Consider the following 26106-nt stretch of genomic DNA (forward strand, 5'->3'; position numbering starts at 1 on the left):
GCTGCTTCCCGGAGCTTCCGCTTTTACCTTCCCTATAGAGAGCTTCCACTTCTACCTTCTCTATAGAGCCTCTGTTCTTCCCCTTGTATGCGATCGCTCCTTCTATGAGAGTTGATCTCTGTAAACAATCACTGTATATATATAGAGGCGTACGTTTATCTCCTATCTTTTAGAGAATAAGACGTGTTTATACTCATAATTTGACCCTTATGTAGCGGCGTACGCTACATTGATAAGGTGTTTCAACTTCTGTTTAAGCAAGGTAATATAATAATGATGACCATGAAATGCTTCTGACTTTGAGAGTGCTGAATATAATGCATTCCGCTGCTTTGCAGAAGTACAGTATCATTTATGAGTCAAGATATCAGAACTTTGAATTCAAGCATCTATAAAGACTTCCATTTCTCATTTATTTCACTATAATGCTTTAATAATATAAGATAATTTTGAATGTTTTTTTCTGCTGATTATGAGGCATAGTAGGCAGGCATTGTGAGCCACAGATGTTTGATTGTGAACAAGCTGACAGAATATTGATATCAATGGTCTCAAATTTCAAAGAAATATCAATAGATTCAAAATTTAGCATATCACTATCTAATATCTCATATTCATCATCTAGATTATTGAGAGAGTATAGTGATTATTGAAAGAATTCATCTTCAAATGATGAAGAATATTGATTTAATCACATCTGATATTGAGTGTCTTGAGATTTAAAAGACACAGTGTCTTTGATCAATGGTTGTGATATGATGAGAAGAGATAGCAAGTTGCAAAATAGCAGAGATGATAGTGAGATGATTAAGAATTCAAAAAATATCAATTTGATGATGATCAGATAGATATTTAAAGTAGATATATGATTCTGAAGTCAACTGAATACTTTTGTATGAGCAGGTTTGATTTTCCACAGATGATGGAACTGTTTCTTCTCAGACTCTCTATGAGATATTATGTTGTGAGCACATGTGGAGTAATTGATTGTCCAGAAGTTAGCAGGACTTGGCAGAAGTCTAAAGAAGTTTAGTTGATCACACTAATCTGAAAATATCGAGAAAAGAGGCTGAGCATGCTGAGATAAGCTCGGGCCGCTTAATGTTGGGCACTAGTTGCCCAGGCGGCCCTCCACCGCACGTGATTACCCCTATATATAGTTAGCTAGCGATCGCACAATGAGAAGATCAACCATCCCACAGGTTATGAGCCCGGATTGCAGATTTTTAAGAAAAACAGACGTTTTGATTAGAATACGCTGCGACTGATGTTATATTGGATGAGTTAAACATTATTCCCCTGAAAAGAGAGCTCTTTGCCTATAAAAGTGGTGTAATTGACGGAATTGCTGTCGAGACTGCTGCAGAGATTTCATTACTATCTTGAAGGGATCAAAAACTTATTTATTTATTTTCATTCAGAACCTCCCTAAGTCAGATTGATTATGAGTGGTTCTCGATTACCTGCGACCCCAATATCAGGACGTAAGAAGACACTACGTTCGCAATCAAGGGTCCCCCAATCCTTCCCCCCTATTACTGAGCAAGAATCCGGCTCAGAAGCGGAGGGTGATCAAACTGAATACGCGATGGCAGAGGAAGATATGACAACCTCTGGCTCCGCACGCGATACTGGCAAGATGCCAGAACGCGAGGAATCCGAGGATGGCACGCCCAGTCCTATGCCGATACCTACGCCGAATCCTAACGGCATGGTGACCATGGCAGCAGCAGATCTCATTGCACTCTGCGAGCGACTGATATCAGCACGCGCGCGGCCACCTCCTCCACCTCCTCCACCACCTCCACCTCCTCCGAACCCTATACCAGAAGAAGATCCGAACATGCTGGCTCGCGAATACCAGAAGGAAGCGCAGGCCTCGTTGAACACAAAGTCCGTCACCACGTTCGATGGCACCAACTACCAGACGTGGAAGATGGCGTTCTTGTCGGATGCAGAAGTGATCGGTGGTGCAGATATTCTTAATAAGAACCAACAGGAACCACCTGAAGGTTTATCATCGCTCGATCAGCGATATTGGGTGATACGTTCAAAACTTCTCTTCCGTCGCATGTTGCAATCCCTAGTAGGTTCTGTCCGTTTGACCATGGGATCCATTCAACCCGACAACGCGGCGGCCCTATGGAACAAGGTAAGCGCAGTATACGCGATATCCCTAGGGGAAGAAAGGATTAACATCCTTAAAGAATTTACCCACTTGCATGTCAAGGACGGTGATTACCTGGCATACGTACGCCGATATCAATACCTGTCTGCTCGCATGCGACAACTAACGGAGGACCGTGGTGAGAACTACCTCCATGATTTCTTTATTATCGGCCTCCGAGATTATCAGAGGACCTATGTTAAATCACGCCTCGATACGTTCTACGGGACGGGTCAGGGTCCGATTGTCAACCTAGATATCAACGATCTCACAAAACAAATTGCTCACCGGATGAGTAAATCAGAGGGTACTGGACGCCCTAAAGCTCCAAAGGCCAACGCGGCCACCAATGATAATGACAACACAACTTCCGCCGCAACCGCAAAGTGCGGATACTGCAAGGTCCCAGGGCATATAAAGGCTAATTGCTATCATCTGAACCCTGACAAAGCACCCGAGTGGTGGAGGAAAGAGAATAAGGATAATAAGGGCACTGACAACACTGAAGGTGCCAAAAAGAAGGGAAAGGATAAGAAGAAGGACAAGGATGACGACCAACCTACTGGCACCAGAGCGCCAGATCTCCTTGCATCGCAACCTAATGCCAACGCAGCAATTGCTTTATCTACGTCGTCCGCTACAACATCCAAACCTTGGTATCTCGACACCTGCGCAAGCTTCAATATGACGGGTGAAAGGCACTCGTTGGTGCGCGCAAAGTCGTTCGAAGGTGATTTAGAAATTACTACCGCGGACGGTGGCGTAGGACGGGTTGAGGAGATAGGTGATATCCTTCTAGAATCAGAAGGGGGGGATATCTCAGTGGGTTACGTCCACTGGATCCCCAATCTAACAGTCAACCTTCTATCCTTTGCGAAGCTAGAAGATCAAGGCTTCAGATACCAACTATCAGATACCACCCCTTCCTATTTTACAATAAGGGCCCCGAACGGTGCCAACTTCACCGCTGTTCGCACGTCCAAAGAATCGGTCTACAAGATAATAGAACGAGAATCTCAAATAGACGTCCATCACCCGTCCCAGGCCGTCCATTTTATGGCCAAATCTTACAATTACGGGGACGCAATGTCGACAATCGCGGGGAAACCTAACGATCAACCTAGCGATCGCAACCCCCTGACAAGAACACTCATGGAATGGCACGTCACACTAGGGCATATCCACGCTGGCGCGATCATTGCACTAGCGAAGGACCCATCATCCGGCATCCGCATCAAAGGATCTAAAACAGGCTTCTTCTGCGATAGCTGCGTCAAAGCAGGCATGACACGCAAGTTCTCGCAAACTCCCATGCCACGAGCGTTGCGAGCAATGCAACGTGTTCATATCGACCTTGCTGGCGGTGGTCGTACGCTGGATGATATGTCCGATTACCCTATCGAATCTCGTCAAGGGACCAAATATTATATGCTCATCACCGATGACGCCACCCGCTACAGGTGGATCTATTTTTTACATACCAAGGACCAAGCTGTCGAAATTTACGCTCACTGGGTCCAATTCATGAAAAATCTCGGCTTCACGCCACCGGCGCTAGTTAGGACTGATATCGATGGTGTCTTTCGATATAACAAGATGACAACAATGATGACCAAAGATGGCACTATCTGGGAACCTACTACGCCCCAGTCTCCCCACCAAGATGGTGTTTCTGAGAGAGGAATCCGTACGATAATGACACGCGCAAGGGCAGTGCTTTTAGGCATGAATATACCGAAGAAGTTCTGGGCAGACGTTCTCGAAACGGTGGTTGCAATTACCAACAACACACCAACATCTACCACCCTGTATAATGAGAAATACTGGCCTACCAACAACGCCGACGAAGCACCTGCGCGATGCCCCTATACGGTCCCATTCTCAGCACTAACCAACGCCCCGCCCCAACTTCGCCATTTTAGGGAGCTAGGTGTTGATGTTTACGCGCACCTTCATGGATCTCAAAAACCTACTGACAAGCTGTCCGCTAGGGCAGAAATTTTTAAACTTATAGGATTCCGTGGTAACTCAATCTACCGCCTCTGGAGTCCTACAACTGATAAAATAATTGTCACCAGTGATGTCGTTTTCCCTGCAAAGGAACCTACAACCTCGCAGGATGACACTAACCACACGACACCCGAACCTGCAAGTCCAGCGACTTATCTTGTTGATGATACTACCGTTCCTGAATTAGCTGACGCCGAATGGGTAAGACCAGCGAAAGCGTTCGCCACCTACGTTCCTTCTCCCCTCACCGGTTCCGTTCCGAAAGGATATAAGGATGCCGTTGGTAGACCTGGGGGGGTTGGCGAATATTGGCAGAAATCGATGGAACGCGAGATTGCAGATTTGGAACGAAGGAACACTTGGACAATGATCCCACGTTCTGACGTCCCTTCTGGTGAGCCAGTGGCCCCCGGCCGCTGGGTTTATGTCGAAAAAGATCGCCCCCAGGATCCCAACGCGGATCCTGATGGTATATTACGAAAATCTCGATGGGTAGTGTGCGGTAATTGGTTAAAGAAAAGCGCACGCGAAGAAACATACGCGCCCGTCGTTAATGACGCTACTAATCGCATGATGTTCGCGATAGCAGCGAAGCGAGGTTGGACCTTGCGCCAGGTCGATATAGTGATGGCCTACCTACACGGCCGACTTGGTAAAACGATTTATATGCGGCAACCTACCGGATTTGAGGTGGGGACTCCACACGCGATGGTTTGCGCTGTCGGAGGCTCCCTATACGGATTGGACCCTGCTGCTAAGATTTGGTACGATTTCCTTACGGCATTACTCCGCGAGAATGGCTTCAAACCTAGCCCCTACGACCCTGCTCTATGGCGCCACACGTCCCGCAATCACCTTTATATGACAATCTACGTGGACGACCTTCATATTATAGCAGAGGATCCGGCAGATGCCGATTGGCTAGTTGACACCCTCGCCAATAAATTAGAAATAAAGGATTTAAAAGAACCTTCAAAATACTTAGGCATGGAGGTTGAACGTCGCCCTGATGGTGCTATAAAATTGACATTGAGACGCTATATCGATCGTTTAGTGCAAGATTTCCGCCTAGATGACGCCGTCCCTGTCCCTACGCCAATACTTGAAGGGTTGAAGATAGACGATACCCCTGTGTCAGAACGAGAAGGAGGGTTCACCAAAAAGCGATACCAACACGGAGTAGGGTGCTTGCAGTATCTGGCAGTCAAATTACGCCCAGATATTGCGCGAGCAGCATCCCTACTAGCGCAGAAGAATACTGCGCCTACACCTAAGGCGTGGAGGGCTCTCCTCCGCGTAATACAATATCTAAAAGGAACGAGCGACCTTGGCATCTTATACGAAGGCCCCAAGAACGAGATCGATGAATTCCCCAACGCGTCATATCTGCCGATAGGTTATACAGATTCGGATTGGGCAGGACCGTTGAACGGCGAACGCAAATCTACTTCAGGCTTCATATTCAAGTTAGCAGGTGCACCAATTTCATGGCGTTCGTCCAAACAACCTTGTGTTTCTTTAAGTTCAAATGAGGCAGAATACGTGGCACTTAGCGAAGCAGTACGCGAAGCAACGTGGTTGCGCAATATGATGATGGAACTAGGATTCGTTACAGCAAAGGACCCCTTGCCTATCAGGGCAGATAACAAAGGTTCAATCGACCTAGCTACCGTTGCCGCGATCACGGCACGCAGCAAGCATATCGACACTCGCTTCCACTATTCTCGCACGCAATTGAACGAAGGCGTTATTTCTATTAAACACGTTCCCACTGAGGATATGGTAGCAGACGGATTAACCAAACCTCTGGGCACAGTGGCATTTAGGCGTTTCATTGATTTACTAGGACTTTTCGCTGGTAACAGTGAGAATGATTAAATTTCTGTATGTAGCATGATTTTGGGATGATCCAAGTTGAGATAGCTAGCATGGAAGATTCGTAGGAACACATCACGCACGTTGGCGCGTGGGGGGGTGTTGGGCACTAGTTGCCCAGGCGGCCCTCCACCGCACGTGATTACCCCTATATATAGTTAGCTAGCGATCGCACAATGAGAAGATCAACCATCCCACACCTCACGGCTCTGTAAGGGATCTTTACGTAAGCCCTCCAGGCTTCGCAAGTCTTAAGGATTAGCTTAGGATGGAATAGTTAAGGATTAAGGGCAAAATTGAACAATCTTATGGCTAGCTTTTTGATACTAGTTACCGCTATCTTCTTCCTAAAAACAAAAGAAAAAGAAAAATAAGGGAATCCTTCTTCTTAAAGAGACAGAAAAGGGAAAAAAAAAAACAAACAAAACAATAAGCAAGACCTCAGAAGGAAGGAGAACAGGGCCTCATAAGGAAAGAGGTTGTAAGGATATACAGCTCGAAGGATTCGCCAAGAAGAAAGGACCCACTACACGGAAGGAAGGAACTGCTGTTCTCTTCTGCTAGGTAAGATCACCACAATGTAGGGTCTGTTTTGTGGGACTTCTAAGTCGTTGTATTAGCATGTCGGCAGCTGAGGCATATAACTATGTGCGGTGCGCTAGTCCGTGATAGGCAGCCTAGGGCCAACATGTTTCTACAGTGCCTCGCAATAAGTTTGAAACTATTGTGACTTCTCATCAAAATCCACTACTTCAAAGTAGTTTAGTAGTTGCACTGTTTATTGCAGAACTAGCTCAAATTAATTGAATTACATCTGGAAATCAAAGATTTCCACTCGATAAGAAAACATGTAAGGAAGAGGATAGAAAGAATGAATGAGAGAATAGAGAACGGTGTACGGAGTACTCCGTAGATGAGTGGAAAAATACGGGTAAATGGATGCATTTGAATATCATATGGCACTATAACTACAACTAATTACTACAAATTAATCTACTTCTGAATAGTTTCAAACTTATTGCGAGGCACTATAACTACAACTAATTACTACAAATTAATCTACTTCTGAATAGTTTCAAACTTATTGCGAGGCACTGTACCTTTAACAACCCTCCACGAAGGAGAAAGTTACATTATGAGAGATGAAATTCTATTTGTAAGACATGCAATCTTGTGGGAGGCTTTACCACTACGCAAAAAGGACCAATCCTCAAGGTAGCCCACCTATTCCTCAAGATGATATGTAAACGTTATATGCATGATTCGAAGATGTACCTACTCCGTACTGGCGATGAAGTTATTACAGTGCTGGCCAAGCAGATGGAAAGAGTCCTTACATCTCCAAGACTGATCTGTAAGGCCCTCTGAAACGGAAGCAATGAGACTGGTATTAAAAATATATATCTGTTCCTGCACCCAAAGTTGCCTACGGCGTATACTCTACATCTGTATTCAGTGTCACAAATGGTGATATAGGAATGACGATTATCTCGGGTTCCTCACTTTGCAACCCCAATATCATGATACGTTTAGAGATAAGTGTGCAACTCAGCCACAACCATAAAAGCAGTAAAAATAGTAAGCTTGCAATCAAGTTGTTGGTGACGATGTCTCGGTAATCATGCTCGATCATCGTCATCAAACTCATCACCACCGAGATCTGTAAAACAAAAATTGTGGCTGATAAGCTGCGCTTGCATCAGTTATTTGACCACACAGCGCAGCAAGAGCTGGCCCACTCATCCAGCCACACTCGGAAGCCCGATGAAGGGCGGATTCCTACTGGCAGCGGGGCTCCAGCATGGCGCCAGCAAAGGGCCCGAACAGGCCAGGAAGTCCAGCCCCGTCCATCGCTTGGTTCAATCTCGAGGGCAGTCCACGGGGGCTCAAAGAGCCGCATGCAGCCTGCGAGGCGTTGGGATAGCGTGACAAAAAATCAACGAATGCCGGGCCGGCTGAACTGACCAAGGAATGGCGTTTGAATTTATGCAATTTTTGTTCTCGGGTTAGGTACTCCGTAGTTATTTGGTTTTTTTACTCCGTACATGCAGTTTGGTCAGCGGTGGGTGGGTTAGTTTCCCTTGGCCTCTACGGGAGGAAGAAGGTGATCCACAACCTGTGGCACGGAGCAAAGACAGGACATCAGTGAGTGGGTTTGAAGGTGGAGTATGGATGCCTCGCTGCTGAATTTAACCAAACGATGCTCGCGACCTCACGAAGCGAGTTGGAATCTTCAGCGAAGCTCTGGGTGAACGATCCTTGCTCCAGCCGCCGCTATCCCTGGGTCTCTGCATCGTTTCGACCGTGCGAGACAAAGCCGCGCCGCAGCGCACAGGAGATGTGGAGAGTATACATGCACGCTAAGATGTGCGTGTGTATCCGTAACTTGCCCTCAAGCTGTCAGCTGCAGCTTGTCGGCGGCATGCTTGATCCTGATTTGTCGCACTCTATCCTGCCGATTCTTTTTCCTGGCTGAAACTAACCCCAAGCAGAACATCGGGCGATACCTCCCCGGTCGAACCAGCACTTTTCCTGCCTAGGTTCGGGACTAGTTGGGGTTTTATCTCGTTAGAGTCGATGGGTTCATGGTGGCGCACTTTCCAGCGGAGGGTTCCAATGAGATGCAGGCGTCCAATTCTTGATGTCGAATTCTCGCCTCAGGATGGAGTTTTGGGACCATATCCTAGTACATTATTTTGTGATCAGTACTCCGTAGGCTTGTTGCGGCAGAACCCAGCATCGTTGTCATTCGGCGGTATTGTTGCTGCGGAATTGTGGTGGCAGTGACTTGGCGAGCACGTCTCGATGATGCGATACGAGGGCGAGCACGCTGCGGGCTTGGTGCCTTTGCTTTTTCTTTGCGTTTGGTTTGAACCATTGTGAAAGGTTATCCTGGGATAAGAATGTCAACGTGCCGCGAGCTAGCGAGTAGCCTGCTCTGCCCTCTGCCCTCGTACCCAGGAAGTCTTCAATATCCTCATCTTCTCAACGCCATCCACTGCTCCCCACGTCATCGCCTGCCCAGCGACAGAACTAGTCGCAACGAAAAAGTACCAGCCAACTCTAATCCCCTGCCGGATCCTGGCCCTGGAGCTTATCCTGACCGTTTCTGCTCCCTTTAATTCCTGACGGGCGCCCATCCCATCCCATCACGATCGTCCGTCCAGTTGTGAATCACCAGGCTTCGACCACCCAGCCAGGTTTCGTCGTTCTTCTTTAAAACCCCTCCCGTCCGCCTCGTATTTCCGAGTTTTTGGCATTTCTGCACCTATTCTCGTCCATCCATCCATCCATCCCTCCGTTCATACGTTCGTTCGTCCGCCCGTTCGCTTGGTCGGTAGGTCGGTCGTTCAGCCTTACACACCACCAAATCTTCCGCTCGGCCACTATTCAAGATCGATCGGGAAAAATCCGATCGCGAAATCGATCACCCATCCACAAGAATACAGGTCATCAACGTCGCCATGCAGAATATCGTGGTGGGCCTGCGAGGCGTCCAGGTCGTCCTGGCCATCATCATCCTCGGCCTGACTGGATGGGGTATGTTAAACAAGATCTATTCCATCTTACTATCTATGTTCACCACACCGCTGCCTCATGCCAGAACGTTATACTTAGTTTCCTAAACACCATCACTAACTAACTCCTCCCAGCTGTCAACCGCACCCAGGGCTACTCCGACGAGACCAACTTCCTCCTCTTCGACGCTATTTGGACGTTCCTCGTCGCCGTCCCCTTCCTCGTGCTCTCGCCGCTCTATCTGCAACAGTTCGCCCACAAGTACGCCCTCATCGCCGTCGAGGCCATCACGCTGCTGTTCTGGTTTGCCGGTTTCATCGCCGTCGCGGCTATACTGCCCCCGTCCGCGGCTTGCAGTCGTTCCTCCGTCTGCAAGGGCCTGCAGGCCGCGACGGTCTTTGGCGCATTTGAATGGTTCGTTTTATTTATTTCTACTTCTACTTCTATTTCTATTCCTGGGTTTATTATTTATTATTTTATCTGGCTGACATCAACATACTCTAGGCTCCTCTTTGTCGCCACGACTGTCCTCGTCGTTGTCCTTCCCCTGATGCGAGGTGGTGGAGATAGCACCCCCAAGCCCGAACCTGCCGTCGACATGCAAGCGCATCCCGACGTATAGAAAATTCAATTTTCGGTCTTGACTTTTCCTTTCTGCTTTGCCATTTTGGATTTTTGTTTTTGATTTTCTTTTTTTTTTTTTTTTTTTTTTTTTTGCACTCTGTCGAAACTCCACCTTTGGACCCGTATTTCGCTGGTCTTGATTCCCCACTTCGCGTAATTTAATTTTTTTTCTTTCTTTTCTTCCCTTGGACCTTGTCCACCTTGACGGAGATGTTGAAGAAAATTACCGTCTTTTTTGGCCTAGACATCGCGATCGCTAATTGGTGTGGGTGCTGTGCTGTGGAAATTGAGGGTAATTTATGAATATGGTGGATGTGGATGTGAAAACTGAATATGGGTGAACAGAAAACATTAAAGGAGGGGGGGGGGGGAAAGGAAAAAAAAAAAAACAACCATATTTTACATCTATGCTTCCTTTTTTTCCCCTCTTCTCGATACCCCGGTTATGTTTCATGCCTACTTGCTGCTCCATCAGTTCAGTTTCAGTTCAGTGCAGCTCAACTTAGTGCTGTGCAATCTAGTTTGCCTCTCTATCTCTCAACTCCTGTGATGGCGTTCTTTCTTCCATCAACTACATATATGTTTATCTCGTTGCGCGCCACCAAAAAATGCCCCCTACATGATAATGCTTACATTGGCCATCATCCTTCTCTCCCTCGCGCACTCTCGTCATCTGCTTTGTTCGGTTTTGTGTGGTGACTTAACATATATCCATATATTTACTCCAAGGCTCGGGAGATCAAACGGAGGAAAGAGGAGGGAGTAATGAAGGGAAAAGGCATTCCAATCACATCGTAGCAAGTTACTTGCTCGATGTTCACAAGAGGCCGGTGGGGGTGAGGCTGTTAATATCATATGTACCAGTATATACAGCCATCCCCTGGATGGCGCTTTTTGTGCTCCTGCTCTCTGCTCTTTACTGCATTGTGCGCCCACTACTATAGTGCGTTTGTTGAGTTAATCGGGGGTTTTTATAGTGGAATAAGGGGGAGATGTGTTTCGATGAAAAAGCAAACTGATACTTATCATCTGGCGGTATAGCGTATAGCTGATCGAATTGAGCTACTCTCTATTTTATTTATTTTATTTTATCTTGTTTTTCTTTACCATCTTCCTCTTGAAACGTGCTGCTGTATTTCCACGTACCAGCTCTTCCTGTTCACATCCATTGCAGTGTCGTCTTGTCTACCCACACACGTGCTTTATGTGCACAGCAAGACAGCCATGTGAAGACCCTTTCAATGATCCCATAAGTACAGTAGTCGTGCAAGGCTGTACAGTGATGATGAAGGTATTGGGAAAAATTAATGCGCTACTCCCCTCTTCGAATACCCACATAACAGGTTTGTATGCCATGGAAAGGTTATTTTTTACGTATTTATTAATCCTACCTTATTTCTTTTAATGGTCCTTGAAGCAGAAAACAATACGAATCTCTTTCCATGGTTGGAGTTGATGATATGACTACTATTTCCCTACACAATAATACAGAGTAGAAAAAGAAAGTCAAAAAAGGATAGATAGGCTTTTGGATTGTGTTGGTTAATTCGTGCGGTGGGTGGGGAGACATTCTTTCTTCTTCTCTTACCTCCATAACAATAATCAACTCAATAAAAATTACTATATTTATTACACATCAGACAGCATATCTTCAATAAAGGATCTATCTCTCCCCAACATCCTCTTCTGCGCATCTCCATTTCCGAGGTTGCTTCCTTCGCAGCTGGCCCCGATGATCAACATGATAATAAACGTCTAGCTAAATGAGAACGTAATCTCAATCTCAATCCAAATCGAGACGCCGACCTAATTTGCCAGGCAATGAGGTCGGATTCATGGACATGCGCATCAACACTTATGACTTCGACGCGAGGAAATCGGCAGCCTATATCGTCGGAAAAGCCACACTTAGCCATGTATCCAGCGGTGTGTTTTTATGTGGAAAGGAGTAAAAGCACCAATTTAGAGAATAATGTAGGGATGGAAAGGGCATGGTTGTTGTTGTTATTGTTGTCAACCCACCCTATCAATATTATAATTAAATTTCTCCAGCGCCGCCAACGACTCGTCCCGTGGATATCCCATCCCTGTCAACCGCTGCAATATCATATCATCTTCGCCCGTAGGAGAATTCAGAGCCCATCCGGGAGGATTGGACTTCTTGCCTGGTGGTTGTGGAAAGGAGGAGAGGGCTGCGGAATCAGATGGTGGCTGGTCTTCACTGGATGAGGCGGGTTTGTTCGTTTCGTTCGCAGATTGGGAGGCTTTCGAGGTGTCCAGGACGGAAAAGAGGGCGTCCCAATCCTGGGAAACTGTTCCGGGAGAGATCGCTGGACCTGTGGAACCAGGTGTCTGCTGCACGAAGGGAGACTTTGATTGTGGTTGGTGTTGTTGTTGATTGTTACTGAAGGTGAAAACATCCGCGTTTGTTGTGTTGTTGCCGGAACTTGTGCCGGTATTGGCGTGGGCAATTGTGCTGGACTTAGACTGTGCGCCGGGTGAGTCGAATGTCATGTCGAAGTTCGACGAATCTTTGTTGAATGGCGATTCAAAGTCGTCATCGTCGTCGTCATCGTCATCGTCATCATCGTCTGCTTCTTTCGCGGGCGCAAGTTCCAAACCGGCAAATGCAGCTTCGAAGTCAGGTGAGGTGGGCTTCTTACCTGGCAGCGCTGGTTGGGAGGCTCCGGTGCCGTTCTTGTCAACATGTGCCAACCCATTAGATGTAGTGGCTGTTACTTGGGATGTTTCCTTGGAAGGCTCCTGGCCATTCATCCCCGGCATCGATGTACTCTGCGTCGACGGAGGTGCGGACGTCTGAGGTGAGACAATGTCCGGGGAAGTTTGCTCATTTTTTCGTGGAGGTGAGACGGGAGAGAAGTCATCGTCGAATCCCTTGGCAGCTTCGCTATCTGTGCTATCCTCCTCGTCATCAAGCTCTCGAATCGGAGGGAACTCGCTGGGTACTGCCTTTGACTTTTCATCGGCTACTTCAGGGAACCCAGAGTCACCATTCCCATTTTTCAATTTCATAGCCGCAAAGGCCTCTTCAAAGTCGTTGGCTTTTTGAGATGGGGACCGAGCATGCGTGATGCCGCCAAATAACTCGTCAAAACTGATATCCTTCTTGGTAGATTCAGCTTGCGCCGAATCTGCGGGGAAGAAGCCGGGGGTATTGGACACCCCAGGTTCTTGTCCGGTTTGGCTTGTGCTGTTTTCGGAATCGTTGGGCGATGTTTCCAGTTTCGTGTCTGGCTTCGGCTCCTCATTCTCAAAGGGGGATTTCCCTGGCGGGCTTGTCCCAGGCTCTGAGGTTACCGAAGTCCCAAAGCGGCTAGCAGGCGGGGATGGCCTTACAGAAGAAGCCTCAGATGCTTGGTGTCCCTCAATAGGAAGTTGACTGGATGATAGCTGCCGAGATTGTGGGGGAGGGGGATGTTCAGTTGAGATGGGAGATGCAGATGGGGTCATTGTGCCGGACGTATCAGATGTCTTTGGGGGATCAGCCATCGCTGGTGAGGCTTGCTGAGCTGGAGACTCAGTTCGGAAAGTTGTCGGGGGTGGTGAGGTGGAGGCCGAAGGCACGGTAAAGGACGTCCCAAAAACATTGTCAAACACGCTCTGAGCATCCTTGGTGGGTTCTTGAGATGATGGTGGCGGCGGAGGGGAACGTGTGTTGTCGGATACGCTTGCGGTTCGTCGGAAGAAGGGGTTTGTTTGGCTGGCAGTTGAAGGTGCCGGGCTCGTGACAGATGGGTATTGAGAAGCAGGAGACGATTCCTCAGATGCCTGACGCCGCAAGTCATCTACCTCTTTAGTGGTGGTATCGATTTCACCCTGGATTCGATCCCGTTCACCTTCAACAGTCGCGAGCTGTTTCTTGTTAATAGCTACTAGGCCCTTCTGTTGACGAGCTGCAGAGCGAGCCTTGTCCAGAAGCGGTTTCAATTGACTGACTTGTGCGTTAGCCTGCCTGATTTGTTCCTTCAGGTTAGCATTTTCGCGTTGGTCGGCGTCTAGCGCAGCATTCACTTGGTTATACTGGTTTTGAAGATCCTGGCGACTGGCCTCGACGAGGGCAAAATCTTGCTGGAGCTTCCTTGTCTCGGCGCGAAGCGCTGCTAATCGTTCTTCTAGAGCCTTGAAATCCTTCGCTTCCTGCTCATACATTGTCCTTGCCTGCGCTAGGCGCGTCTCGAAATCCTTCTTCTGGTGGCTGTTCTGCGTCAAATCGTGTTCAGCAGCTGCACGTTTCCCTTGCACGTTCTGCATCTCTCGTGACAGACTGCCGATCTGATTCGAGAGATTGGCTAAGTCTACAGACTCTTGGGATACCTTCTTGCTGGCTTCAGCATCCACATCTGCCAACAGATCGTCCGCAGATGGTGGTGGTAGCGATCGTTGCTGGGCGGGTGCGTTTGACAAGCCGGTCGAATGTGGGGTAAGGCTCTGCCCAAAACTTGACGAAGGTACGAATGGTTTGAATGTTGACGTCGCACTCGCACTAAGCGGCGGCCGAGTGGGTGACGAAGGGGGCTGGATAGAAGGATTGGAGCCACCTGTAGTTTGTGCCACTTGAACTGGGGGCCCAAAGACATCGAGTCCAAATAAATCCTCCGCCGCTGATCGTTGGGCTGTATTCTGGGGGACAATTTGAGCAGCCGGAGCTGGCGGTTGAAGCTGACGTCGCATGCTTGGTGGAATCAAGACTGGGGGTAGCGCATGCGGTAAGGCTTCTCGGGTAGTGCGCTGCTGTCGAACAAGGTACATCGCAACAGCAAATTCATCTTTGCTCAGCTGCCCGTCGGAATCGATATCCGCCAAATCCCAAATAGAAGCTAACGTTTCCTCCGGCAACTGCGCATTACTGAAGAATTCAACCGCCTGATCACCGGTGATGTATCCCACGTTCGCTGTATCAACAGTGGCGAACACGGTATCAAAGTGAGCTTTTTCTTGAGGGGTTATCGTCCAGTCGCCGCCAGTGGGCTGTGAAGGGATGGTTGACTGGAACTGAGGTGGCCGATTGAGTGGGCTCTGAGCTCGTTGGGGTCCTGACCCACTGAACTGCTTGGGAATTGCGGGTACTGGAGGTATATCCGAAGATGACCGCGAGCCGGTCGATGTGCGGACCCCTCCACGTCGAGCGGCCGCCTCGTACAAACCCGGAGGCAGGGTTTGTGGTAGCACCCTCATCGTACCATTCCTGTACGCGCTTAGCAAATGCATGGCGATGATAAATTCCGTCGTATCCAACGCGCCTCGTTGTTTTGTATCAGCCAAATTCCAAATTCTACCCAAAATTTCGTTTGGCAATCGCGCTCGTTCGAATATCTGTTTGGCATTTTCACCTGTAGTTGCGCGTTATGTTATCAGCTTCTGTTTTTGGTATAATCTAACCAGAGTAGATTTCGGAAAGAATATACCTGAGAGGAGTCCATTCTGGACTTCTGACCTCTCGAATAAGGAGGCGAATTTGGCAATATCATCAGGAACTAGCGGTGGGACTCTCACTGGGCCGTTTCCGGGAGTAGGACTCGATGCGACAGGCAGCGCTTGGGGAGTTGGCTCGGTAATATTTTTGCTCAAACCCGAAAATTTTGGCAGGGGCCCGGCTGAATTGTGCGAAGTAAAGTAAGCCTCAGAGCAGATAAGTTTAAGCCGCGATGATTCATTCTGAAAACGAAATGGGGAAGGGGAATAGGGAGGCTTCTTACGCTGCAAAGCCAACTCTTCCGTCGGGGCGCGACCCGCTTGGGCATGGCCGATCAATCTCATAACCACTCCAAACCCCGACGGGGTAAGAAGTCCACGATTCTGTGTATCCGCAATTTGCCATATCTACATCCCTCCAGTCAACAAACGCCCCAAAGGTATTCAGTCGCCAAGGTCTATAAGTAGTGCTGCTGTCATAGAAAAACTTACCAGACCCAGCGTCTCCGGGGGAAGACTGGTCTTCTCGAAGAAAGAAACCGCGACTTCGCCAGTGACAACGCCCAGATTAGTCTTATCTGCAGCCTGGAACAGTTTATAAAATACACGCTTCTCCTCCGGCGTTAGGTTAAGGTTCGGGTGGCCTAAACGAAATAGATACGCGAATAATGAGGAGATTCGTCAGTAACGCTGTAGGAAACGCCGGATGTAAGATGTTGGCTGCAGATATAACTACGGACTGCTCTGTGCCAACAACACAACGTCTATACTCGCAGAAGTATATATGAAGGGACATTATGGGATCTCACCTCCGTCCGCCATGATGTGTCCAAATCAGGCCCCCTCAGCTGCCTTCTCTCCCATAAACAATATGTTTCCGCGCGTCTCTTTTTCGCCGCTGAAAAGATTTATTTTCGTATAAGCAACTTGAGAAGTAGAGCCCACGCTAGGCCGCAGAATTGATGGATGACATAAAAATAACTCGGACCGCGTAATGCGAATCAGGGGGTTGAGAAACACCCGGGACTTGATGGATGGAGGGTGGTGGTTGAGATGGATGGACGAGCGCAATGACAAAAACAAACACAATGATAAAGCAAGAAGATTACACCGTGTCGGCTCACCGATGGAAATGGAGCATCGGATTGTGATTGTTGATATCTCCTGCGAATCCCCAGCGAGGGAAGTAGATGGAGGATCGTCGTGCTTCAAGCGTTGGACGTACTGTAAGCAATGAGGCAATGTTTTCGCGGCCCCGTATCGTTACTAGCACGTTGCCAATTTCGGCATATAAATGGCTGTATTTGGCTGACTATACCCGTAATTCATGGTAACTAACGATTGATGGTCCATACCAATATTACATAATTTTCCATTACGAATGCACCTCATTTTGGACTTTTGGACTTTGATATTTGATTTAAAATGGGATTAAAAAAAAAGGGCTAATTATTAGTATGTAAAGTAGTGTAGATACCTATATAAAAAGGGGGAATTTATTATTGACAAAAGCCTGGCCAGCGCAGTCCTAACCTCGGCTTCGCTGAGATGAGCGATATATCTGTCCCTATGCTTTTTGGTCCTTGAGATCATGCTTAAAAGAGATGGGGTTGCGTTGGAACATATAGAATAGTCTTGTCGGGACGTCAGCGTGAGTCTGTATGCCTGCACTGAAGGGTATCGGTCAGGAACTCCTTTGGTATATTTAAAATCTCGGGGCCGCTCGAGCAAAAGGGCCAAAAAATGTCTAAAGCAGGACAGAATAATTTTATAAGCTAGGCATTATCCGTCTGTCCATGCCCGATATTGGCAGGAAACCCCAGTCCAGTTGGCTTCTTCAGCTCTACAGCGTGCTAAAACGGGAGAAGGCAATTCGCCCCGGAAAATATTTTGGAAGGAACGAAATTTTGTTGGGAATGGATGGAATGGAACTTCTAGAGGAAGTCGTCGATTCTGCGTTTCGGGAAGTCAGAGGTGAGGGGTATATTAAACAACAGCCACGTTACACACAAGAGCAAGCCATCGTCACATATCAAGGTAATATGTTTAATATTCGGGCTCAACCTCCTCTTCCAGAGAATCGCTGGCAACTTCCTCATAGTCCCGTTCCAACGCTGCAAGGTCCTCGCGAGCCTCGGAGAATTCACCCTCTTCCATGCCCTCACCCACATACCAGTGGACGAATGCGCGCTTAGAATACATGAGGTCGAATTTGTGAGAAAGTGCCGTCCAGGCTTCGGAGATGGCGGTGGTGTTGGATAACATGCAACTACATAATAGATTATATTAGCCTCTGTTGCAAATCTATGTTGTTTGCTCCTGCAACATGTTCGGGATAAACTTACACAGCGCGGTTGACTTTTGCAAGGTCGCCATTAGGCACCATTTGGGGAGGCTGGTAACAGATACCAATCTTGAAACCAGTAGGGCACCAGTCAACGAACTGGACGGTACGCTTCGTTTTCAGTGTCGCCACGGCACCATGAACATCCTTGGGCACGACATCTCCACGGTACAGCAGACAGGTTGCCATGTATTTGCCGTTACGAGGATCGCACTTGACCATCTGGTTATTAGGCTCGAAACAGGACATAGTTACCTCCATGACAGAGTTGGATTCATGGGACGCCTTTGCCGCAGATACGACCGGGGAGAACGCAACTAGCGGAAAGTGGATCCGGGGATAGGGTACCAAGTTGGTCTGGAACTCGTTCAGATCAACGTTCAAGGAGCCGTCAAATCGGAGAGAAGCAGTAATTGAGGAAACGACTATATTTTCTGGTTTAATTACTCGGCAAAACTTGATAGAGCATGTATATTGGGAGACTGACCTTGAGCCATGAGGCGATTCAAGTTTTCATAACTTGGTCTCTCGATACCCAAGTTCCGGCGGCAGATGTCGTAGATTGCTTCATTGTCCACCATAAAACTGCAATCAGAATGTTCTAGGGTGGTATGCGTTGTGAGAATCGAGTTGTAAGGTTCGACAACTGAAGTGGCATTCTGGGGCGCAGGGTAGACACAAAATTCTAGCTTTGTCTTTTTGCCGTAGTCCACGGACAGACGCTCCATCAGAAGTGCACCGAAGCCGGATCCCGTGCCGCCTCCAAAGGAATGGAACACCAAAAAGCCCTGGAGACCGCTGCAGTTATCTGCCACCCGGCGGACTTTGTCAAGGACTTGGTCGATCATCTCCTTACCCACGGTATAATGACCACGAGCGTAATTATTGGATGCATCCTCCTTTCCAGTGATCATCTGTTCTGGGTGGAAAAGCGCACGATATGGTCCGGTGCGGACTTCGTCCACGACATTTGGCTCAAGATCGCAGTAGATGGTTCGGGGAACGTATTTACCCTGGCCTAGAGATGGGAAGAGAGAAGCTTGGGTAAGTTTTCAAAACACAGTTAAAGAATGATGTGTGTATATATCTGCATTATGGGAAAAAGAGTAGCACCTGTTTCAGAAAAAAATGTATTAAATCCTTGATCAGGGTCGGCAGCTTTCCGTTCCTCAGTCAGGTATCCGTCGGGCTGCCGTGGAGGAACAGTTAGTCAAATTGGACTCAAATCTCGAGTGTGCGTTAGGGTGCAGGTGGAATAAATAGGCCGCATAGAATCCCATCGACCGGTTAGGGATATATATTCACCTGAATGCCATGTTCCAGACAATACAACTGTATAAAAGGTAAATCCAAGCCATTAGCATTAATAGAAATCTATATTGGCTGTCGTAATGGAGCTATATGGGAAACAATAGTTCCCGGATAGGATTAAGTCATACCTCCCAGCAGGAGTTTGCGATTTGGCAACCCGCCTGACCGACTGTTTACAGCAACTTCATCATCAGCAAGGACGGTACAGCGATAAACTGGGAGTCGAAATAGGGAATGAGGCCATCGTACCGTTCAAGCTAACTACCTCTCTCATGGTGGATGGCTGTGGTGGAGGCTTTGGCGAGTAATGTTTAGGTGGTGAGGATTGGGTGGAGAGATGAGGCACAACGTAAGATCGGGGGGAGTTCGCGAAGCTCGGACACAAACAAAACCTGGAGCTGCTGCACTTCTGGTTAGAGCCTAACCTATCTTACACAAAGAAAGCAGAATGACGGTTAGAGCAGTTAGATAGGGGAATTACCCAAGCAAGTTTAGTGTTGATAGTTAACTAACGTTGAAGCAAGATGCGGATTGACATAGGGGACCAAGGAATAAATAGACCTCGAGGTTCGTCTTGTTGGGCAAGTGGGTGGCGTAACGTGGGTGTACTCTGTATGGCATTGTATCCTGTAACGGAAGCCAGAGTCCGGGGAACGCACGGGGTTGGCTGGACAGCAAGCTTCTGGCCAATCACCATGAAGGATTACGGTATTGTCACTGTGGTTCGTGTGTTGTTTTCCAATAGTACGCGGTATTTGGTTTGTTTTGAAAAGGTTCCAAGGTTACCCAGAACAGTTGTGTAGGAGGATAACGTTGGCTGTTATTACCAAACTAACTACGCGAGAGCAATACAATATGTTGGGGGGCACGTGATAGGGGTAGCCGTCCACTAGTATTAGGCCACTAGGGCAAAAGAGCTCAATCACCACCAGCGCCGTGGTGGTATAGAGGGTACGAATCACCCAATCCAATCCCCCCAACAACTAGTACCCCCTAACAAGTTGACAGCTCACGTGGTGGTGTTGGCATTTCCCAGTGTTGCATCAATAAATCGACGCAGAGCCAGCTGGTGGTCAAAGGGACGAACCACGCAATCCAGCCTCTGCAACAGAAACTTTCATATTCTGTTCATCGTAGAGAGATCCATCCTGTTTTGTTTTGTGGCTTCTGCAACCAGTTCGTCAATACTGGGCACTAGTTAATACCTTCCGTGTCTTGGAGCTACGAGCTCTTCTTCTTCATCATGATCGTGCCCTCATCACATTCGATTCGTTTCCAGTTCGTTCACACATGTTAGCTGTTGAACGCCTCGCCCCGAATATTCACTAAATTATTCTAGATATTCATTACTCGCAATATGAGTACTGCTTAATTGGCGTATCAACCCTCCATCGATAATATTGAGGATGTTGAGAACTATCAAAAGGGTGGATTTCACCCTGTCCGACTTGGCGATACTTTTTCTCACGGAAGATACCGCGTGCTGCACAAATTAGGCTTTGGGGGAAGCTCAACTGTATAGTTGGCCCGGGACGAACTATCGCAACAACTTGTATCCCTTAAAATTCTTAGAGCGGAGAGATCGAACGCCGGGGACGCGCTTGACAGAAGCTGAGGCCAGTGAGCTTGAGGATTTGCTGTTTAAACTTCTTCAGTTTTCGCCGGAGAAACGTCTTTCTGCTGGCCAGGTTGTCAAACACCCTTGGCTTCAAGGTGTCGAATAACAAATTCTTCCCCCTGTAGTAGAAAGTGTTAGCCCTCCGTGTGCCTACAATGACCAGTCGATCACCAAAGAATCGACAGTGGAACCTGGCTACACTGTTATAGATCTTACAATACTATAAAGATGTACAAGTAAATAATGGGAATGCTTTATTTGGGGGCATTCAAGATCTACCCTTGCGACTTTCAGGCTTTAATGCCAGGAGGTTCGTAGCGATCGTCGTGCTCAGAGCGGAAGAGCAACCTCTTCATCCGTTGTCCAGTTTGCCCTTTTTATTTCAAGCCAAATGGAGTCAGGCTGTCATTCATGACTTTCTTATTTAGCAATGGAACAGGGCAAGAGAAAAGCGCCAAGTTGCGCTGAGGCTTCAAGGTGGTACTGTATACATCGAGCTTGTGATAAGAAGCGTAAGGAAGCTCAGTGCTTCAGCACAATGAGACCAAACCCCATTAATTGACAAGAATGACCTTTCGTAGTCAGTGTAGTCGTAGTGGGTTGGCTTCAAAGACTTTCTCCTTTCCAAGCTCAGAATCGCTTCCTCTAGATGTCTAACCATGGCTTCAGATTTTCTATAGATGCTTTCATCCTGCCACCATTGCTGTACCACCGTGCTAAACGTTGAAGTTCAAAGTCCCTCCTTCGGCGTTTAGTCGCAATTGTGATGCAGAGTGCGCACAGCTCTTGATTAAATTCGGTGTGGCTAACGTGTTTCAGCCCACAGGTTTCACCCACCCGATGTCGATAATTACAGTGGGCGGAGAACTTCCCCCGTGTCCAGTCGCCGCATTGGAATAGTTTTTGACCATAGAAGCACATACCCACCGAAACTAAACTTTTGGATGTCGAGACCCTACTCGACTAAAGTCAACGCCTTCAAACTGTGCGAGTGAAGCAAGATACATACAGTATTGAGTTCACAGGGCGAGTTGAACCCACTTCATGCGGTTCTATATAGATGGTATTCAAAGCGCCATGTCCCTTGGAACATTGATTAGTCATCCACATTTTGAAGAACTTCATGTGATATATCGTGCAGGACGTGTGATCTCTCATACATCAACTCCATCTCTCAGTCTTACTATCTTACTCTGACAGGGATCGGGCAAGATTTTCATCAAAAGCTTCTCTCAAATACTTTTCGAGAATGATGTGGTTGTAAGTTAATGGTATGTACTACTTAGTTTTCATTCTCTTGCAGCTGTCTCTGCTCAAGCGCCACTGATAAATGATCCACACAAAACATCCCTCATGGTCGTATTCTCTCCTATTGCACTGCACGGTGAGAGATTCGTCGATCTTCTAGAATACGAAGTCTTTGCTATATGGATTATTGACCGTCGTTGTCGATATAATCCCATTATTCTGGATTTAATGACCTGAATCCTCCTTTTCTTTTTTGTATGGAGTGCCTCTCAACAAATTAATGATCAATATTTGAAACCCCATTTTTTTCATTGATATTATTTTATTTTGTTTTATTTTATTTTATTTTATTTTATTTTATTTTTTTTTTGCTGGCTTATTTTTCATATTTCCAGTGACTGCCTCGTTAGCTAGGCTTTTTTTAACACTCCAGTACCTATGCTTCGCTGGCTAACTATGCTTCGCAGGGCACCAAAGCTGCTCGTATCATCCGGAAATGGCAGAATGATTTGTTGTCTCCTTCTTGAACTACAATCTATCAAGATCCAGGTGTTTATGAGCTCGACATCTGAGCGTCATTCGTGATCCTCCAAAAAGCCATGAGGTCACTTCTTTGCTTGGGCCCACTTCTTTTTCTGGTCATTACTGTTTCTGCCAATGTGGAGAAGACCATATTCAAGGCACCCAAACCTAGCTTGCTGCAATCACATCAGGCCATGTTCGATGACTTGGAGATAGAGCGATTATCTCCAAAGACTCCATCCACCAGAACATATATTGCAGCTTCATTTCCGTCGGAAGAGTCTCCCAAAGGGTTTGAAAGCTGGTTTTACCTGGATTCTTTGAAACCTGGTCAGCGATATGAGGTTCGCATTTGCTACCTCGCAACTGTAAGTCATTTGAGATATATATGCAATATATATAGATATATAGATAAGATATATCGACCTTGTTCCTTTCGTTCCTACAAACCCCTCAATCACCTCGAGCTCATGAACCAACAACTAAAACTGAAAATTTGAATCGAACTCAAGCAACCAACATCATTCACTGTTACAACCCTCAGCGTTTCCGAAATCCTTGACTCGCCCTACCTAATCTCCAGTCTAACAACATTCGCAACATCACACTTCCCAACCCTCCTCGAACGACTTCACCGAGACTACCAACAAAGCCACGAGCACCAATCCAACAACCCTTTCGCCCTCCCGCCCAAACTCGGCAGCTCGGGAAGCCGGAACGCTCGTAACAGAACTCCCACCTCCGCCTTATTTCTGCAAGTCCATGCCGCCGCTGATTACTTCACAGTAGACAAGGGTCTAATGGAGAATGTGCCCCCAGTGCATGTTGATATCATTCTCGACCCTTTCATTTTTAATGTGTTTCCGAGATCGTTGTTGCCTACTGCCGCGTACATTATTATTCTTGCTGTGGTGTCCTGGGTTATCTCTTGGTTTGTATGGATTGGAGTTGAAGGTGTAGTGGGCTTATCTAAGAAGAAAGGAGATCGGGGAGATGAGCGGTGGAAGGGTGGAGGCTCGGGGAAAAAGGATATATGAGCCAGATTTTTAAATGTTTTCTGCGACATGTGCTCAATTGATATCGGCATTCCCTGACGCGTTATATATCGAAGTTTCATATCTCGACTCCTTTGCCCTGTTAAATCATTGGAACTCATGTCGTTGCGTTTAGAATAAACTACATGTAAAGATCCCGTGCTCTGCTATCTCTCTATCCTTATGTTTTGTCCGATACAACTGATGAAAAGATACAGAATATGCACGACATCTATTTTAACCCATAGGAGATTAAATAGGATTGGAGATGTCGGCCCACCGTTGACACTATCATCGTTGATGTTCAGCGACTCCGGATGGAGGGAAATGCTGCTTCAATAGGTAGTGTACATTGAACGTTAACCAAAAACCCCAGCGCTTAAGCTGCTTTTTCTATAATATCAGAAGAGTATTCCTGAGATATGCTATGTTGACAAGGGTCCTGCGCCAGGATTTATTTGAAGGATAAATTTGGACAAACGGAAAGTTCCATAGATATTCACAATAAGAGTTCTGTGGCTCTCCCTCTACTTATTTGAAGCGCAATTGGTGCTATATAGCCGTCTCACAAGTGATCCGACAGAGGCTGTAAGCTAACTACCATTGTGTTTTGCATTTTATCTGGTTAACTAATTCTTCAGAATGCAAATCGCAGATTTATCGAGGCGTGCTCACCTGATATCCAGAGCTAAGTCTATTCCCGTCGTCCCCTATATAAATATCACCTCTTGCGAACAACAGATGGTCGTATTTCTTCACTTAATTTCCTACCACAATATCACCTCGCGGCGTCAAAATTCGAGGTTGGTAGGAGGCTTCTTTCGACTGGTTTGCTCTGGGTTGGAATGCTAATCTGCGGATCGCATTTAATCCAATAGCTAAATGTTTGCATATATCCTAACTTTTCCACCAAAAATATATACGGTCTTTCTACAGAATCTGGTTTCAAGAAAGCAAATCGTGCCTGGTTGGGCAAGACATGAGAAAAAGAAAATACACTGCAGCTTGTTCGTATTTCGCTTTTTCTTTTCTTTTTGCTGTGCTGTCTTCACATTCTTGATTGACTATTTGCAAGGCTGAGGCCAGTCCAGTCTGTAAGAAAACAGGTCCAGTAACATGCCATCATTTTCACGAATTGATGCAAGTTGATGTGTTATCTTTCAGCCGCCGCCGCGACTGTCTCCAATGGTTTGGCATCTCATTGGATTTTTTCCTTCTCTTCCAGCCTACGGCCTGTCCGGGGAGTGTCCCACTACATTCTGCGCGTATTCTGTCATTATTCATGAGATCTCGTTGGACAGTTTGACCTGTCGGTTGGGGATGCATCTTGAAGCATATAGAGGCATCCGCTGATGCGGTAAAAGCCTTTTTTATATCCACCCTGGTGACCTGGTTCGCCTAGACCCTGTTGGACGGAGCATACGATTCTTGAATTTGGAGCTGAAGACCAATACCCTCCCTAGGAGTCCATATCATTTCGGCTAGCCCGTTGAGATTGAAGTCGCAGGACGTGGGACGAATGGCGAGCTATGGGGAAGTTGAATATTTTACTTTCAACCAACTGACTGGTGCAGCCATCGGCAAGGAGTATGCTAGTAATCCTCCACAGTTTCAAATGTGATCCAATATCTTGCTTTAGCGGGCATTAATGCGAGTCTATTAGCACATGAATTACAATTTTTCAAAGATGAACTGGGCTGTGTATGAAACTATTCTGAGAAATATATACCCATGAGATGGCCCCAGCTATATCCTCCTCTCTCAATTCAACTCTGACATTTGAGCATTTTTCAGGTTCCCCCTCAGTCCAGCGTCTGTTTCCTGGATGATTGAACAAGCTTCATCAATTTGACCATTTAATTTCACCGCATAATCCACTTTACAATCTGTCGCTTTTCTATACAAAGCGGTTCCGGCTATAAAAAATTAAAGCATCAAAAGAACACCGAAAGATGACCCCCCTCAACATTTTGACCTTCCTCATTACTATTGTTTCCGCAGCCCGCATCACACCGCAACAATATCGGCCTTGCGGCGGCTATGTCGTAAAACCCAAACCTTGCCACCGGGGCCTTATCTGCATCGACGACCCACGAAAGCCTGGCTGTGGTATGGCTTGTGATATTCCTGGCATCTGCATCAAGCCTGAGTTCTGCGGCGGGATTGCTGGTATCGCGTGCCCCGAAGGGAAGAAATGCTACGATGACCCAAGGGATAAATGTGATCCAAAGAAAGGGGGAGCCGATTGTGGAGGGATTTGTTTGTGAACAGCTCCAGAATCTGCAGCAGGCTATACCTCTCATCTAAGACGGGTTGGATGAATGAGTTGCAGTTGGAACTTTGAATTCGCGGTTGAATGTATCTGCGCACAATAATTTCTCAGTACTGTGCTCTGATGTTG

The 26106-nt window shown here is 47.0% G+C and overlaps 9 protein-coding genes across 9 annotated transcripts; 5 read left to right on the forward strand and 4 right to left on the reverse strand.

Moving 5' to 3' along the window:
- Positions 1 to 1588: 1588 nt before the first annotated feature.
- HCAG_02063 (predicted protein) lies at positions 1589 to 6055 on the forward strand (the record flags this gene model as incomplete). The annotated part of the gene is made up of 1 exon (XM_001544966.1): positions 1589 to 6055. The coding sequence occupies one exon, from the start codon at positions 1589 to 1591 to the stop codon at positions 6053 to 6055; it is 4467 nt and encodes a 1488-aa protein (XP_001545016.1).
- A 1798-nt stretch (positions 6056 to 7853) lies between these two features.
- On the forward strand, positions 7854 to 7976 carry HCAG_02064 (predicted protein; the record flags this gene model as incomplete). Its single annotated transcript, XM_001544967.1, has 1 exon — positions 7854 to 7976. The coding sequence occupies one exon, from the start codon at positions 7854 to 7856 to the stop codon at positions 7974 to 7976; it is 123 nt and encodes a 40-aa protein (XP_001545017.1).
- A 265-nt stretch (positions 7977 to 8241) lies between these two features.
- HCAG_02065 (predicted protein) lies at positions 8242 to 8930 on the reverse strand (the record flags this gene model as incomplete). Its single annotated transcript, XM_001544968.1, has 3 exons — positions 8242 to 8412; positions 8536 to 8600; positions 8762 to 8930. 3 exons carry the CDS (start codon positions 8928 to 8930, stop codon positions 8242 to 8244), a joined length of 405 nt encoding a protein of 134 aa, XP_001545018.1.
- A 586-nt stretch (positions 8931 to 9516) lies between these two features.
- Positions 9517 to 10193, forward strand: HCAG_02066 (predicted protein; the record flags this gene model as incomplete). Its single annotated transcript, XM_001544969.1, has 3 exons — positions 9517 to 9592; positions 9706 to 9985; positions 10076 to 10193. 3 exons carry the CDS (start codon positions 9517 to 9519, stop codon positions 10191 to 10193), a joined length of 474 nt encoding a protein of 157 aa, XP_001545019.1.
- A 1857-nt stretch (positions 10194 to 12050) lies between these two features.
- On the reverse strand, positions 12051 to 16450 carry HCAG_02067 (predicted protein; the record flags this gene model as incomplete). The annotated part of the gene is made up of 6 exons (XM_001544970.1): positions 12051 to 12080; positions 12218 to 15546; positions 15622 to 15810; positions 15913 to 16036; positions 16121 to 16272; positions 16438 to 16450. 6 exons carry the CDS (start codon positions 16448 to 16450, stop codon positions 12051 to 12053), a joined length of 3837 nt encoding a protein of 1278 aa, XP_001545020.1.
- A 1224-nt stretch (positions 16451 to 17674) lies between these two features.
- On the reverse strand, positions 17675 to 19557 carry HCAG_02068 (tubulin alpha chain; the record flags this gene model as incomplete). The annotated part of the gene is made up of 6 exons (XM_001544971.1): positions 17675 to 17897; positions 17974 to 18397; positions 18460 to 18990; positions 19278 to 19304; positions 19412 to 19444; positions 19533 to 19557. The coding sequence occupies 6 exons, from the start codon at positions 19555 to 19557 to the stop codon at positions 17675 to 17677; spliced, it is 1263 nt and encodes a 420-aa protein (XP_001545021.1).
- A 1019-nt stretch (positions 19558 to 20576) lies between these two features.
- HCAG_02069 (conserved hypothetical protein) lies at positions 20577 to 21812 on the reverse strand (the record flags this gene model as incomplete). The annotated part of the gene is made up of 4 exons (XM_001544972.1): positions 20577 to 20608; positions 20872 to 21020; positions 21474 to 21617; positions 21739 to 21812. The coding sequence occupies 4 exons, from the start codon at positions 21810 to 21812 to the stop codon at positions 20577 to 20579; spliced, it is 399 nt and encodes a 132-aa protein (XP_001545022.1).
- A 936-nt stretch (positions 21813 to 22748) lies between these two features.
- HCAG_02070 (predicted protein) lies at positions 22749 to 24587 on the forward strand (the record flags this gene model as incomplete). The annotated part of the gene is made up of 5 exons (XM_001544973.1): positions 22749 to 23039; positions 23184 to 23606; positions 23966 to 24047; positions 24266 to 24293; positions 24584 to 24587. 5 exons carry the CDS (start codon positions 22749 to 22751, stop codon positions 24585 to 24587), a joined length of 828 nt encoding a protein of 275 aa, XP_001545023.1.
- A 1070-nt stretch (positions 24588 to 25657) lies between these two features.
- Positions 25658 to 25972, forward strand: HCAG_02071 (predicted protein; the record flags this gene model as incomplete). Its single annotated transcript, XM_001544974.1, has 1 exon — positions 25658 to 25972. The coding sequence occupies one exon, from the start codon at positions 25658 to 25660 to the stop codon at positions 25970 to 25972; it is 315 nt and encodes a 104-aa protein (XP_001545024.1).
- Positions 25973 to 26106: the final 134 nt, after the last annotated feature.

Source organism: Histoplasma capsulatum, genomic scaffold (genome assembly GCF_000149585.1).
Source record: "Histoplasma capsulatum NAm1 scaffold_1 genomic scaffold, whole genome shotgun sequence".
NCBI classification, from domain to species: Eukaryota; Fungi; Ascomycota; class Eurotiomycetes; order Onygenales; family Ajellomycetaceae; genus Histoplasma; species Histoplasma mississippiense.